This window comes from Sturnira hondurensis, unplaced genomic scaffold, assembly GCF_014824575.4.
Source record: "Sturnira hondurensis isolate 20B ecotype Veracruz unplaced genomic scaffold, ASM1482457v3 Scaffold0022215, whole genome shotgun sequence".
NCBI lineage: Eukaryota > Metazoa > Chordata > Mammalia > Chiroptera > Phyllostomidae > Sturnira > Sturnira hondurensis.
Genome location: NW_028094846.1, coordinates 3,573,003 through 3,587,951, shown reverse-complemented (window position 1 = coordinate 3,587,951; position 14,949 = coordinate 3,573,003). Strand labels below are relative to the sequence as shown.

At 55.7% G+C, this 14,949-nt stretch overlaps 1 protein-coding gene across 1 annotated transcript in view; it reads right to left on the bottom strand.

Moving 5' to 3' along the window:
- Positions 1-14,949, bottom strand: part of FIRRM (FIGNL1 interacting regulator of recombination and mitosis) — a 36,458-nt gene that overhangs the window by 1,201 nt on the left and 20,308 nt on the right. The window contains exons 11-23 of the mRNA XM_037035322.1: positions 14,489-14,637; positions 14,091-14,220; positions 12,886-13,072; positions 12,011-12,093; positions 11,645-11,696; positions 10,930-11,019; positions 7,199-7,384; positions 5,860-5,982; positions 4,901-4,996; positions 3,290-3,403; positions 1,493-1,597; positions 820-900; positions 75-194 (exon numbers count right to left, since the gene is read on the bottom strand). Of these exons, the coding sequence (XP_036891217.1) occupies positions 75-194; positions 820-900; positions 1,493-1,597; positions 3,290-3,403; positions 4,901-4,996; positions 5,860-5,982; positions 7,199-7,384; positions 10,930-11,019; positions 11,645-11,696; positions 12,011-12,093; positions 12,886-13,072; positions 14,091-14,220; positions 14,489-14,637 (1,516 nt within the window). The remainder of the gene's footprint in view (positions 1-74; positions 195-819; positions 901-1,492; positions 1,598-3,289; positions 3,404-4,900; positions 4,997-5,859; positions 5,983-7,198; positions 7,385-10,929; positions 11,020-11,644; positions 11,697-12,010; positions 12,094-12,885; positions 13,073-14,090; positions 14,221-14,488; positions 14,638-14,949) is intronic.

The following is a 14,949-nucleotide window of genomic DNA, read 5'->3' as shown; positions in this document are numbered from 1 at the left end:
AGTTAGCTTTGCTCTCTCAAGTGACAAGGGCAGCGCTCCCCCCACTGAAAGCGTGGCCGTGCCACTGTCCATACCTGTGCAGGTGACAATGGGGCTCCTGCTAACGTGACCCGTGCCAGGGACTTCCAGAAAACCCTCTTCTCCTGCTTCACACGCTCCACTCTGGCAGCTGCCGTCTCGCTGATGAGCCCCGTCTGCCAGAGACCACAGAGGCCAGGTCAACAGTCACGCCCCCGGGACCTGCCGTGCAACACCCCCAAAGCCAAGCAGCCCGTGTAAGGCTGCCTGGCCCCGGCCCAGGCAGACTCCGGATGTTGGAATTCACACTCTCTGGGCGTTCTCGAGTGGTGGCGTCGCACACCTCTGCCAGTGTTTCACTCAACCTGACCTTATGTCCTAACTGTCCCCGTGGAAGTGTCCAAGGACGCACGAGTGTGGGAGTGGCAGCCTCGCTCTAATAGCTGGGTTCCAACTGTGAAAACAGCCTGAAAAAGGCCACACTTGGAAAAGTGGGTCCTGGTCTCTGTCGGCGCAGCAGAGCCCTGCCGGGTCACACCAGCATCCCAGTGGGAAGCATCTCGGGCCTGCCAGTTCCGAGACTCGTCAGTGTCCTCAGGAGGCACCTCACTGTTCCAGGCAGCGTGACTCCAGGAGTCTGCCTCCCGGGACACCACGCGATGTGCTCCCAGCTGCACGTGTGAGCACGAACGGAGGCTGCGGAGACAGTCTTCCCAGTTACAGCACCACAATCGCTAACAATGTGGCAACATAAACAACAGTGAGTGACACCATTCTTCTGATTCTGTATAAAATGAGTACCTTCTCCAGAAAAGATACAACTTTGTTCTTCACTTCTTCGGAATTGAGGCACTGTGGGACTATCTCTTCATGGTTTGTACCCTGTTTAAAAATTGATTTTAATTAATATACTTTAATAAGCTGCAAAGCCATATAACCGAGTTTTAAGAGCTACCTTAATCAAAAATGCATTTTCAAAGAAAATGGTTCCAAAAGATTCTCGGGGTGATTAGCTCGCAGCGCTTTCCAGTGCCGTACAGAAGCCATGTTATGCTGAGCACACAGACTATTAGGCCTAACTGCCCAGCTGTCCTCAGGTCCCTGGGCCCCTCAGGAGCAGAGGTGGGACTGCACAGCTCAGGGTGACGGGGAGGGCGTGGCCCACGGCAGGGCCGCCATCTCCACGCACCGACTACCAGGGCTGTTCGGCAGCCTGACCCCAGGCTGGCTGAGGACGACACACGCTGTCACCCAACCTCACCACGGCGTTGGGAGGCTGCCCGAGTCAGCAGACCCAGCTCCAAGGCCATGGCCACAGGACCTCAGGAAGGTCGCCTCGTTTCTCGGTGCCTCGTTTTTAGCCACTCCCTGCGGCAGTAAATTCTCTGGCTCTGGTACGGGAGCAGCTCGTCGTCTGTGTCTGGGGTTTGGGGACACCCGGCACACTGAAACGCTCCACCAGCCATGGTCTTACCTCAGCGAACCGCGTGAACGCCTCCAAGGCGTGCTGCTCCAGCAGCCAGCTCCTGTCGGCCAGCAGCAAGGCGAACACGGACGACAGGGCGGGCAGAACGCGGTCCTGGAGAGAGAACCCGGCCTTAGCTGGGGAGACCTCAGCAGAACACGGCAGCACCGCCCCCCCGCCCCCCGCAGGGTCAGGCTCCGTGATTCCGTCCCCATGAGCAGCGTCGTTTCCAACACAGCTGGCCGCTCACTCCTATGCTCGGACCTTCCACCTCCCCCAGCGAAAGCCCTGGGACCTGACCCGACTCTGGCCAGCAGGCCACCACCTCCACCCTCTGCACCCGACAGGCTCCCCACACCGAGCCTGTGTCTGGGCCTCCCCCCGCATGGCAGACGCCCATCCCGGGTGCTGCGTGGCCCGCTCCCACACCGCTTCTCACTCACACGTCACCAAGGGCCGTGCCGCCTCCCACTCAGCTGTGCCCGTGTGCATGCGCGCTTGCCGCAGTGCCCACCGCCACAACACAGAGCGCACGCCACCACCTTGCTGGTCTATGGCCTCTCAGCAGGGTGGGGGTGAGGGCGGGGGTTCATTCATCTGGTTCATTACGGAATCCCCAGTAATTGCAACAGTGCCTGACACATACGGAAACTCTATTTTTTTTCTTAAATGAATATACCACTCAATCTTATATCATGGTTTTAAATGCCTCTCATTTGCTGATGAATCCTCCAAATTTTTTCAGGACTTCACTGTATTCCTAGAGTATACGAGGGAAGTTCTGCTAATAAAAACATCTGCTCTGTAGGTTCTGGACCCAACAGGATCCAAAAGCAGCAACATTTTGGAAAACACTCGTATGCTAAAAGAAATACAGTGGAACGTTGGTTCTTGAACTTGATCCACTCCAGAAAACTGTTTAAGAAGCAATCCGTTCAAAAACCAAATCTCTCTGTCACCCGAGAGGTGCGTGACAGACGACAGAGGCGTCAGCAGGGATGGGCTGTCGGGCAACCACTGAGACCTGAGCTTTCGTCAGACGGCTGGGACACATTCTCCGTAAGCTGGGCAGAGAACGGAGGTTTGACTGGGTCTCAGATGCACGTTGTCTGTGGGTGTTTTGCACACACAGCTGAAAACAAACTCAACATCTGCACTATCTCAGGAAACAACTTCACGTGATGAAAAACGGTTCAATATCGTTCACCGGTGAAAAAGCCCTTTGGACACTAACCAGGTAAATTTGGGGTTGCAGAGGTGTTAATCAACATGTACCGCGCCTCATGGCTCTGCCCCCTCCACAAAGGGGCCCCATCAGAGAGCTCTGGCCGCAGCCTCTCCCGTGGGGTGGGGCCACCGCAGCAGCAGGACGGCAGGCTGCTCGGGCGGCGTCTTCAACAGAAGGCGCCTGCCTGCCAGGCCCCCACAGCAGGTTCTGTGAACACGCGCCCATTTGTCCACCACACATCTCTGGTCCCATTCTCAAACGAGTGTCTTTACAGTCTCTGTGCAGACACAAAACTAAAAGAACTTCAGTGAGTTACCCAACTTTCTAACCATGCACTTTGTTTGGTGAGGATGCCCACAAAGAATCCGGACTACAGCCGAACTCTGCACGTCAACATTTCCCTAAAAGAAAATAACTTGAAATGTGCTGGTTTGACGAAGTCACCCTCTGCTCCCAAAACATTCTGCCCCCATTCGCACTGTCAACAATCCACAGAACTGACGAAATTCAGCACCCGAGAACGCCCGGCACCCTCACGGAGTCTTCGGTAAGAACAACAACGGGACTCGGAGCATCACCTGGAGAGCTGGCGGGATCAGGAGTGTCCCCAGGGACGCCACGAAGTCGAGGACTGCCAGGCGCACGTGGTCAGGGGGCTCTGGCTGGAGGAGTGTGGCCTGCAGAGCCACCACCTGAAGAGCAGAGACCAGGGGACAGTTACTCTTCTCAGGCTTTGCTGGGGACAGGGAAGGGAACCCGGAAGAGCCCAACCCCCACGTCCTGATATAGGATCCGAATGAAACAAGTGACCTGCGTCGTCCCCCGTGTCCTCCCACTGGCCTCCGAACCCAGTGTGCCAGGAAACGGCACGCAGCGCCCTCCACTGCAGTCTGTGACACTGGTCTGCGTCCCAGGTCCCAGTGAGACGAGTTCGTGCCCACGAGCAGGACCGGCAAGCTCTCTATAGACGGCCAAGGGCCCGGTAGGCAACATGTTAGGCCTGGGCAACATTTTAGGCCACATGTTCCCTGTTGCCTGTTTTATTTTTCATTTTACAAGCCTTTTAAGAGTGGAAAAAATCACCCCAGCGGCCGTACTGAAAACGGGGCAGAATCCAGCCACAAGGCCTGGGGCTCCAGCCCTGACTTGAAGGAACGAAGTGACACGCCCTCCTCGCAGGAGCAAGGCCGGAAATGGACAACTCATGCTGAAATTTAGAGCTCTAGTTACGTGGCTTTTCTAAAGGTAGGCACAGTTGTTGTATCAAATTGTCAGTATTTAATTTTTCATGAAAAGAATACTAGAACCTTCAAAATCAACAAATTCAAAGTGTCACATCCATAGAAATTGAGTCATTTTACCATATTCTCATTCTCTGTAATTTAGTGATCAATGGTACACATACAAGTAGTTAAAAAATACCTAATTAACAAATATTTACGTTTTTCACTTCACAACCACTCACCAGAGCTACTGAAACCCAGCGTGCCCAGTCTTATCACTCCGTCCGCCCTCCTACATAGCAACAGTTAGATTCAACTCCGAGCAGCTCGGCCTCCTGTGGGTCACTCCCGTGACCGTAAACGCAAGCCAGCCCTTGCTCCAGGAGTCTGTCCAGTGTGGACTTTCTGAAGCCCCCAAACCACTTCAGACCGGAGGAAGGCCCATTCCCCTTCCTCCCCCTATAGCCTGGAACCTCCCCAGTGGGGCAGAGGAGCAGCCCCACAGCCACCCAACAGGGGGCCTGGGCCCACCCGGCCCGCCCTGTGCAGGCTGAGGTCCGAGAGAAAATGCGGCGGTATTCTTCCCTCCAGGTCACTTAACGTCCACAAAGAAATGACAAGGACAAGCCCTCCATCCCCATGGGTTCTCTCCCTATGTGCTGGGCCTTGGACGGACCGCACTTCAACGGGGACTCTACCCCAGGGGTTTTCAGGGCAGTAACAGCAAGGAGCCAGCTCTGACCACTCCGCACCAGGGAGGCGAGGAAGGACCGGCACGGGTCAAGCGAGCAGCCCGTTACCAGCAGCGTCCCACCAGAAGGACGGGGGAACGAGGAGACGTCCCCAGACAAGCCAGATGGGCGGCAAGCAAACCACACAATGAACCATCAGGGCTGTTTCTAATTCAGGTCTGAGGACCGGTTCCACAACCTCCTCCATGGAGGGCCCGCCTGCTGCTGCTCTTACCTGACTCACCAGCTGAGGGTCGAGAGTCTGGATGAAGAACCCCAGCAGTGGAAACAAAAGGCTGAGAGTCTGCTGAACAGAGGGTTGGCCTGAGGCCTCGAATGAGAGAGAGAGCAGTTTCAGTGCAAGTGTCCAGTCACACGTGAGCAGCACCTTCGCACGGGCACGCACCCTGCACTGCTTGGTCTGCTGCCTCCCCGGTGCGGCCAGCGCTCAGTGCACCAGGAGCACAGGGTGGCGGGCACACTCTGCTCACGACCACACAGCCAGGAGGCAGCAGAGTGTCCCCGAGTCGTCTTAAAACCCCAGGCCTCTCCCCAACCCTTACTCTCACAACCCAGTGCACAGCCACCACAGAGCAAGCCTCAAGTGGCCAGTCACGGCGTGAGCTGTCTGTGAGGCTGGGGAAGCAGCAGGCAGGGCCTGCCACACGCACACGCACACACTCTTCAGGCTGAAACACACGTGACACCATGGCTGCCACTTCCTGAAAGCAGGCCTGTGTCCGCCGGCAGGACAGCCAGAGGCTGAGTTTATTTCTACTTGGTCAAAGCAAATAAACGTCACATTCAGATTTCTAAACTCTGTGTTTTCAAACGGCCATCTCCTGCGGGGCACATGTCATTCCAATTCCAGCCCAGCCCCAGCTTCGTCTTTGGGGAAAAGGATACAAACTGAGCACACCCATCCACCTGCAAGCCCCCCAAATATGAACACCCTGCGAGAAGAGAACGGGCAGTGAGTGGGTCCAACTGGTCATGGACACAGGCGGCTGGACCGCTGCCACTTTACTGACCCGACGCAGCCACTTTGACAAGAACTGGCTGCATGCACAGACCAGCCACCACCGGCTGGACCGGCACCGAGGAGATGCGGGCCCTCCCACCCAGCAGGGCAGGTTCGGTGCCAGTCCGTTCCACAGTGTCTGTTCCCAGGGAGACGACCGCTGGCCCCCTTACCAGGTGACTATGCAGAGAAGCCCAGAGCTGACTGCTGACTTCCAGGAGCTCAGCCTGCTGTCGGACCTCCAGGGCATCGCCAGCAGAACTGCAGACAGCAAGCACGGCAGAGAGCGCCACGTCCTGGGGGACAGGCAAAGACCGAGTGTTGCCACAGCCCCGGACACCGAGGCCACGTCCCTACAGCTGCAAGGAACTCAGGACTCTTCGTCAAGACCCACGTGGGCCCAAAGCCATCTTTACAGCTGTTGCTTTAATGTAAGTCTATTTTTATTAAAAGGGATTTTCCCTAACAGAAAGGTGGTGGGGAGTGGAGGGCAGGGGGGCAACCAGAAGGCAGTGACCAGGCTTCTCCCCATCCTACGCCAACAACCACATTCACTGTCCCCTTTTACAGACAGACGGGGTGAGGGAACCACTGAACTACAGTTTTGGTCATACATCAAAGACTTTTTCAATTTTAGAAAATAGGTAGTTTTATTTGCCCAACACATATTTTTTTCTTTACTAAAGAAATCAGTGCACCAAAAAATGCAAAAGCTGAACAGCTTAGCCTATTCCTATTTAATGGTTGCCCCAAATTTTCTTTGGATATACGTAAATGTTTTAATTAGGAAAATCGTGGTCAAGTGCCATTCAACAATGGAGCATCAGAGCATCTGTGTGAAGGACTGAAACGTCAGCCCTGCGAAAACCCTGACCCCGTGGGCCGAGCCCCTGGAAGGCCCTGCCCCCACCCTGGCCTGGTTTCTGTCTGCGTCTCACGGACACACACTTCTCACCGACTACACTGCCTGACTCGGCCAGGAGGCAAGTGCACTTGAGCAGGGCCTGGTGCCACCCCGAGGGACCGGGGCCACACGGGGCGAGCACTCCCTGTGTGTCCCAGTCGGCCAACGCGTGAGCACACCAAGGCTGCGTGGGAACCCCAACCCCAGGTACATAGTCAGTTTCTCAGTCACGCGTCTGTTGCTTCTTATAGGTGGACTTCTTTTTCACCCCCTTGTCTGGGGGGAGCACCGAACAAGGAAGGCCCACAAAGGCTGGGGGAGGTCTGCACTCCCTGGGTGGTGTCCTGCCAAGCAGGAGGGCAGCACCTGACCAGCGGCGCATCGGCAGACACACTGCAAGTGGAGCGTCCGCCCTGCGCTCCACGGTGGGCCTCGGACGCCCGCCCGCAGCATCAGCCACCACTCCTGCGCCACAGGGGTCCCTGGGAGCCCACGCCTGGGGCGGAGGCTGTGCCCACCTCACCACTGCAGCCCAGGCCCTCGGGGACCCAGCAGGGACTCTGCCCAGCGCCACCGAGGGAACCCCACCCATCGGGCAGATCACTTGCCAGTGACGCAAGCTCTGCAGCCGTGCGACTGCCAGCCAGCCAGCTCCTGCTCTGCGCAGTGCCGGCGCCGGCGACCTCCCGAGCAGCCTGCTTCCCCAGCTCCTCGGGTAAGGCCTGGAAAGAAATGTGCCGCCACAGAGGCAGGTTTTCTGCCTGTTGCGGGGAGAACTCCTGGACAAACTGCACCTGAAACACATCATTGGAGACATGTGAGTAACCTGCGAGAGTGGGGGGTGACTGCAGAGAAGGGCGCGGCAGCCCCCACGACCGCTGCTTCCGAAGTTTCCAGGCGAGCGTGTCGTCACAGGTACCGGACCAAGGTAGCCGGAGTGAGCGCACACTATTTCTGTTGTTGCATTTGTCTCCAGGGAACACCAGACCCGAAGGGGCAGGTGACGGGGACACACTGAGCAGGTCACAGGAGGGGCGTCCTGTGAGCCAGGTCAGCTGTTGTGTGGGCCCCCAGGACACCTACCAACTTGCTAGGACTTTACATACTTGTCACCTTGCACAATGAAGTCAAAAGTAATATTCTAAAAAATGGCGACCGGAACTTAAAGAAGCTGAGGTCACAGGGCCCGCTGCCCAGCCTGCAACACGCAGAGGCGGCCAGTGCAGAGCGTGCACAGCCAGGGCATCCTGTCACCGAGGCAGCTGTCCCCAGTACCCAACAGGCCACTGGGAAACTGGCACTGTTTGTTAAAATGAGGCGTCAACACACCAGACAAAAAATGGAAAACGAAAGTTCTGAAAAGCAGTTAAAATGTTAAATTAGTTCCTGGCGGAAAAACAACAGTGTACTTAATTCTTCAATTAGGTGTAATCCAACTAGAGTACATTAATGTAATTTTTAAGCACAATCATCCAATTTACAGTATCCAAAATCTGCCTATTGAATGAAAGCGTCTCCTACATCAAAAACTTTAAGAAGCATGCTATACTAAATGGACAGAGTTTTCTCCATGGTCGCATTTGTGTTTGAACCCTGCTTTGTTTGCAGAAAACACACAGCTGTCACGAGGGAGAAGTCACGAGGCTCTCTTCTGGGGCAGCTGCCAGAGCCAGAGCCCTGACCTCACAAGCTGCACGTTTGCCATAACCAGCGTCCACACGCACGAAACCAAACAGCATCCGGGAAGCCCAAAGGCCTGTGTCCAGTCCCAGCACAGAAAGGGCAAAAATGATGCCTTGGACACCATAAAAGTGTCCATTTGACGTGCTGCCACAACAAGTCACGGAGAAAGAGCGACGTGTGCGCTGACCACCCTGAGCTCGAAGGCTCTGGTCGCTGCACACACGCTGCAGACGGGCTGCTGGTGCCGAGCGCAGGCCCGGGGACCCGGCCATCATTCTGAGAACCGGCTTTCCTCCTTAGCACTGAGGGCAAGGCCACACCTGTGCGCTGGAAACTCAAGGAAACACGGTGACGTTTAATGCTTACTTTCCACAGAAGTGGTAGCACAGCTATCTCCGTGGGCTGAATCCACGCCCCTCGGGTGACCTCCTTGTACTTTGCCTGTCTCTGTAAAACGGGGCCACTGTGCCCCGTTACACAGTAAAAGATACAGGCATTCAGCCGCTGCTCTCCACACCGACACAGTGAACACACTGTCATCTCCCGACACGCTGGCGCTGTCCCTGAACTACCGCCACAGACACCTGTCGCGTGGAACACCACTGCGCTGTTGCTCCCTCACGTTCACGCTGTGTCACTAGCACCGGTCTGGGTTCTTATCACGAGACTTCAAGGTCTGCACACTGACCTCTGGCCTCTCTGCCTCAGCCTGTGACCCCTCAGCGAACCTGGCTGCTCCCGGGCACCCACCCACGTCAGACTCACTAGGAACCAAACAGTGCGACAGAAACAAGCCCCTGAGCCTCACGCCACCGCCACGCCACTCTGCTCATGGAGGACGGCCAGGGAGCCTGGGCTGTTCGGAGAGCTCCTCCCTCTACAGGCACCCGCCAGTGGCCCGTGCGAGGGGCGGTGAGGCCCCCAGGCCCAGCCACTGCGACCCACCGCACCACAGAACCTGTCCCCCCACGACAAACTGCGAAGGCCGTCTTCGCCCTCCTTATTTACTGTGAAACGGGAGACATCGTTAAGGGTTTAGGTAATATCCTAGCTCTTCCGGTCAGTTAAAGGGGGTGAGAGACAGAACCGTTTCAAGTATCTCCTCTGTGTGAGAACCAAGGGGAAAGATGTGTCGGGAGACAGAAGCGGAATGATTACACGTAACTTGCAGAAAAGACACTGACAGACTGGAGTCTAGCTCCACTGAGTCTTGACCTTGGGCTTGAACCCCCATGCTGGGCCAGCATCCTCCAGTCCCAGCAGGAGTCCTCGCAGGGGGTTCAGAAACAATGCCTGCCCTCCCGTCCGACCACCGGTCCGTGTGCAGCAGGGTCTGCTCTCATCAGTCCAGCCAGCACCGCCCCTCCCCAGAGGCTGCGCCCCTCCCCAGAGGCTGCCGTCCCTGCTCCTTGAGAGACTCGGAGCCCGCACCTGTCCGCACTGAAGGCAGCGCCGAGCCAGCGCACACTGAGGTCTCTTTTCTGTGCAGCTGTTTGTTCTTTAACATCATCCAAATCTAAACCCATCCAAAAGCAGCACGCAAAACACGCAACCGCCTCGATGAAACCTGCTCAGATCCCGCCGACATTTAAATGCAGAACAGGCAGGGGCAGGCGGAGCCTTCACCAGAGCGGGGCCCTTCCCGAGCTGCGGTGGAAGGCAGTGACAGTGAGGACGTCCTTGCCTGATGGGGCGGGGCCATGAAGAAGAAGAGGCGCCTCAGCAGGATCGACAGGTTNTAGGAACCAAACAGTGCGACAGAAACAAGCCCCCGAGCCTCACGCCACCGCCACGCCACTCTGCTCATGGAGGACGGCCAGGGAGCCTGGGCTGTTCGGAGAGCTCCTCCCTCTACAGGCACCCGCCAGTGGCCCGTGCGAGGGGCGGTGAGGCCCCCAGGCCCAGCCACTGCGACCCACCGCACCACAGAACCTGTCCCCCCACGACAAACTGCGAAGGCCGTCTTCGCCCTCCTTATTTACTGTGAAACAGGAGACATCGTTAAGGGTTTAGGTAATATCCTAGCTCTTCCGGTCAGTTAAAGGGGGTGAGAGACAGAACCGTTTCAAGTATCTCCTCTGTGTGAGAACCAAGGGGAAAGATGTGTCGGGAGACAGAAGCGGAATGATTACACATAACTTGCAGAAAAGACACTGACAGACTGGAGTCTAGCTCCACTGAGCCTTGACCTTGGGCCTGAACCCCCATGCTGGGCCAGCATCCTCCAGTCCCAGCAGGAGTCCTCGAAGGGGGTTCAGAAACAATGCCTGCCCTCCCATCTGACCACCGGTCCGTCCGACCACCGGTCCGTGTGCAGCAGGGTCTGCTCTCATCAGTCCAGCCAGCACCGCCCCTCCCCAGACGCTGCCTCCCTGCTCCTTGAGAGACTCGGAGCCCGCACCTGTCCCCGCTGAAGGCAGCGCCGAGCCAGCGCACACTGAGGTCTCTTTTCTGTGCAGCTGTTTGTTCTTTAACATCATCCAAATCTAAACCCATCCAAAAGCAGCACGCAGAACACGCAACCGCCGCGATGAAACCTGCTCAGATCCCGCCGACATTTAAATGCAGAACAGGCAGGGGCAGGCGGAGCCTTCACCAGAGCGGGGGGCCCTTCCCGAGCTGCGGTGGAAGGCAGTGACAGTGAGGACGTCCTTGCCTGATGGGGCGGGGCCATGAAGAAGAAGAGGCGCCTCAGCAGGATCGACAGGTTGGTGAGCTGGTAACAGTCTCCAGGGCAAGATTTTATCTGGGAAAAGACGGGAGAGGTTGGCTGGCCTGAACGCACAGCCTTTGCAAACCTTTATATGCCAAATGTCAACAGTAGCTCTTTCTGAGAGCTGAGATCGTAGGTAAACCTAATTTTAATTATTTTCTTCCATGGATCAGATTCCTGTTAATAATGAAAACAACTGTCATCATATTTAGAAACACCACCCTGGAATCTCCATTTCCGACGGCCAGGGGGGCAGTCACTTGGTGTTTCACTCCTCCTCACGCAGCTGGCGGGGTCTGGCTGGGGGGTCCTGACGACCCAAGGGCAGTGAGAGACACAGCAGCCCCAGGGGCAGCTGGTCTGAGTCGCAGGGAGGGAGGCTCTTGGCCACCAACACCAGAGCTCACTCTCCTCTGACATCCTGCCCTGCATCCGACTATAAATTTATTCTCAGTGAACCGAGTCTTCCTTTCCCAGATCCACTAACAGAGCTCTATAAAATCTTGAGAATGAGACAATTTCCCCGGTTTTAGTGTTTCTGGCACATCTTCCCCAACAGCATCGACACTGCCAAGCTGTGGCCACCACCTCTATCTGTGCTGGACGCTCACCCGCGTAGGTGGGGGCAGGGCCGTGCTGGGCCTGTTGTGCGACTCACCAGACGAGCCACCAGGGCGACGTGGTGCGCACAGAGCTCAGCGGTCCCGTACCTGCAACGCAAGGGAGGCAGTCAGGACACAATCACTTACACAATGATTCCGGACAGCAAGGAGATGAACTTCCATAAAGCATGAAGTATTCTAAACTGCAGGCATTTCCACAGCCAAGGGAGACCACAATACACAAAACCAGTGCCCACTGGCATGAACCAAAGCCAGGAGGGGCAACCACAATCCTACCATGAAACCAACCCATCTGGGGCCTGCTAACGGGTTACCGACCCAGAATTTCTCCTGAGAGTCAAATCCTCCACTGCCAGCCACTCCAAACCCAAACCCACCCCAACCAGAAAGGCGCACTGTACCGAGCCAGGAAGCACCACACATCCACGGCAAGCAGGGTGGAGATCACGCTGGCACTCAGCACGGCATCCAGCAGGGCCACGTCCTGGGGAGAGGCACAGTGCTCAAGGTCAACTGCCCTTGACATCAGCTTCTGAACAGGAAGCGGAGACCCTCCAAGGAAAGGCTCCGCCTCCCAGAGCCCGAGGGAGCCAGGCTGCCCGCCAGCCCCTCCGCATCTGCTCGGCCCCGGCCACAGCCACCTCTGGGCCAGGCTGTGGGGACACTGTGCCAGCACTCACAGTGGCCAATCACTGGGGCCACCAGAACGCTCCCCCCATACACAGCCTGAAGTCTTTACGACGACATCGGTGACACAGGAGCCTCTACCCTGTGTCTGCCTTGAACTGCCCACAGGTTTTCACGTGGCTGAAGTTACCCGCTGTACAGCGTATTAAATGATAATGGTACTTATGTAATTTCTCACAATTTTTTCCCTGGAATTTCCTCAACATCTTTTCTCACCCAATTCCATTTAAAAGAATCTGTATTATACCTAGGATCTACGGGAGACTTGACAATGTCCACTACAGTTTACTTCTTTTCTTTATGAAACTCAGGTAAAATCCTCTCATTTTTCCTCTCCTCAGTCTTTCCACACCTTCCCACCCAAATGTGCCCTCCAATACTTTTGCTAACTACTACATGTCAACAGTATGAGACGCTGGGTTACCACTGCCTCCAACTCAGCCGAGCTCGAGGGTGAAATGCGTAAGCTGGGGAGTGACCGTCGAAAGGCACGTGCATCCGTGGTCCCACTTCCTTCTGTGCTTAACTCAGTGTCGGGGGGTGGGGGCAAGGTGAACAGGTAACAAACCCACGCAGGTAACAAACTTACCAGTTCAGGAAACAGTGACGGATGCAGGGACACGATAAAGGCGCACAGGTGCACATAGACATGCTGATACAAGGTGACGGCAGCCTCGGCTCGCCCTTCGCCCTTCGCCCCCTGTAAGCGAACGGGCAAAGAGAGCTCCCCGGAACACTGCTCCAAACTGCAGAAAACGGCTCTGAGGAGAGACCCCCTGCAGGGAAACCGAGGACCCACCCTGTTAATACTTAGCAAATACAATAATAATGACACAACGTATCACAGGCTGTTTTAGGAAAGCTAAGCGTCCCAAGAGCTGTACATTTCCAGGAGGTGAGTACCAAAAGTAAAACACAATCGCCGTTCGAGAAATTCCTTAAAGGACAAGAATCTGCTGGTGCATTCTGTATCATTTACCAAGTGTTTATCGTAGTGCTAAGCTATCCAAAGTCAAAGACAAAAGTCATCAAGAAACTTGGTATCCAAAGGGCTAGAGAGCACATATGAAATAGAACATCAGTTCAGACAGGGAGAGATCATTTTGTGATTGAAGTGGTTAAGGAAATCTGCACAGAGGAATTCAACAACAACTAAAAATACACCAGACAGAAACAGAAGACGGCACTCGCATGAGGACAAGGCACACATGAGCGAGAGGTCTGGCGGGAAAGGAGCAAAAGGAGGCGGTGCAGGAGGAGTCGCGGCGACAGGACAGAGCGGCCTGGCCCAGGAGGAGCCTGAGTCGGAGCTTTCCTTCTCGGGCAGGAGAGCAGGAAGCTCGAGCCGGGCTTCCAGGAGGCCGACGAGACAGTGGCACAGACAATGGGCCAGAGAGGGAGACAGCCAGAGTGCGGTGACCACCCAGGGGAGAAGGCTGGGTCCAGGAGCCCCCAACCCCAGGAGGGAGCTAACAGGGCCTGGCCCCCACCCACCTCAGCCCCCTTGCCTCCCTGCTCCCGTCACCAACCACCTCCGCCCACGCGCTCGATCTGCACAGCCCTGCGAGGCGAGACCTTCTGAGACACAGACCAAGGCCCAAGTATGTTTGTTATCTACAGACTGATGTGTTTCTCCGTGTGCATTTTGATAAAGCAGCAACGCACACAGGAGGCCCACTGTCATTAGTCACTAGAATGCCTGACACAACAACACACTTAATTTGACTACCTTTCCAGACAATGGGCATTCCGAACCACCCGTAACACAGCCGATGTAAACAGCACGCCTGCTACCTGGACGCAGCTCCTGGGCCCCGGCTCCCTGTGCACCACAGCGCCTGCACGTGCTCGGGCTGAGCGGGCAGCTTGTCCATGACGGCCAGCAGCAGCAGACACTGTGGGAACTGCAGCTCGCAGGGCAGCTCTGCGGGCAGGGAGAACACACCCATCACACGCGGCCCACTGGCAAAAACACGTGGTGTGCTCTCAGAAATCTGACGTGATGTCCAAAGAAGTCAGAGGTGTAATTTTTCAAAATGAGAAATATGTTCCAAGAAGAAAAACATCCAAGACATTTTAAATAAAAATTGTGAAACTTAAAAAAAGGACGACTACATAAGGGAGGTGTCCCTGCCTCTACCGGGTCATGGTCGGTGGGAGCTGCTCGACGCTGACTCGGCTTTGACACCCACCTAATTCACTGTCCAAAACCACGTGCACAAAAGGCTGGAAGGCGAGCAGCTGAGTGATGAGAGGGTCCAGGGTCACTAGGAACGAAGCCACCACTTCCTCCTGCTGGGTGTTGGAGAGGCCGGCAGCGAACAGGCTGGGGGGACACTTGCTGGAAAGGGGGAGACACTCGCATGTTAACAGCTACTTCCGGCTTCAGGAGAAGTGAGCACCGCGCACTGATGTTCTTCTAGAGGTGAACAAACGTTAAGTGGCATGCCTTGTATACAGCGGAAGTTGGATTACGGAGCTGACACCGTAACCGTATGAAGAACCCAGGATTAGCAACACGGCTCTAACACAAAATTGGAAGTTTAGAATGTTAGTGAAATCTTCGGATTCTTTTGAGGCATTTTAATAAAACCATTTTGCCAGTGGTGTCTTTTAAAAATACTGTAAAAATATGAAGTTCAGTAACTAGTAA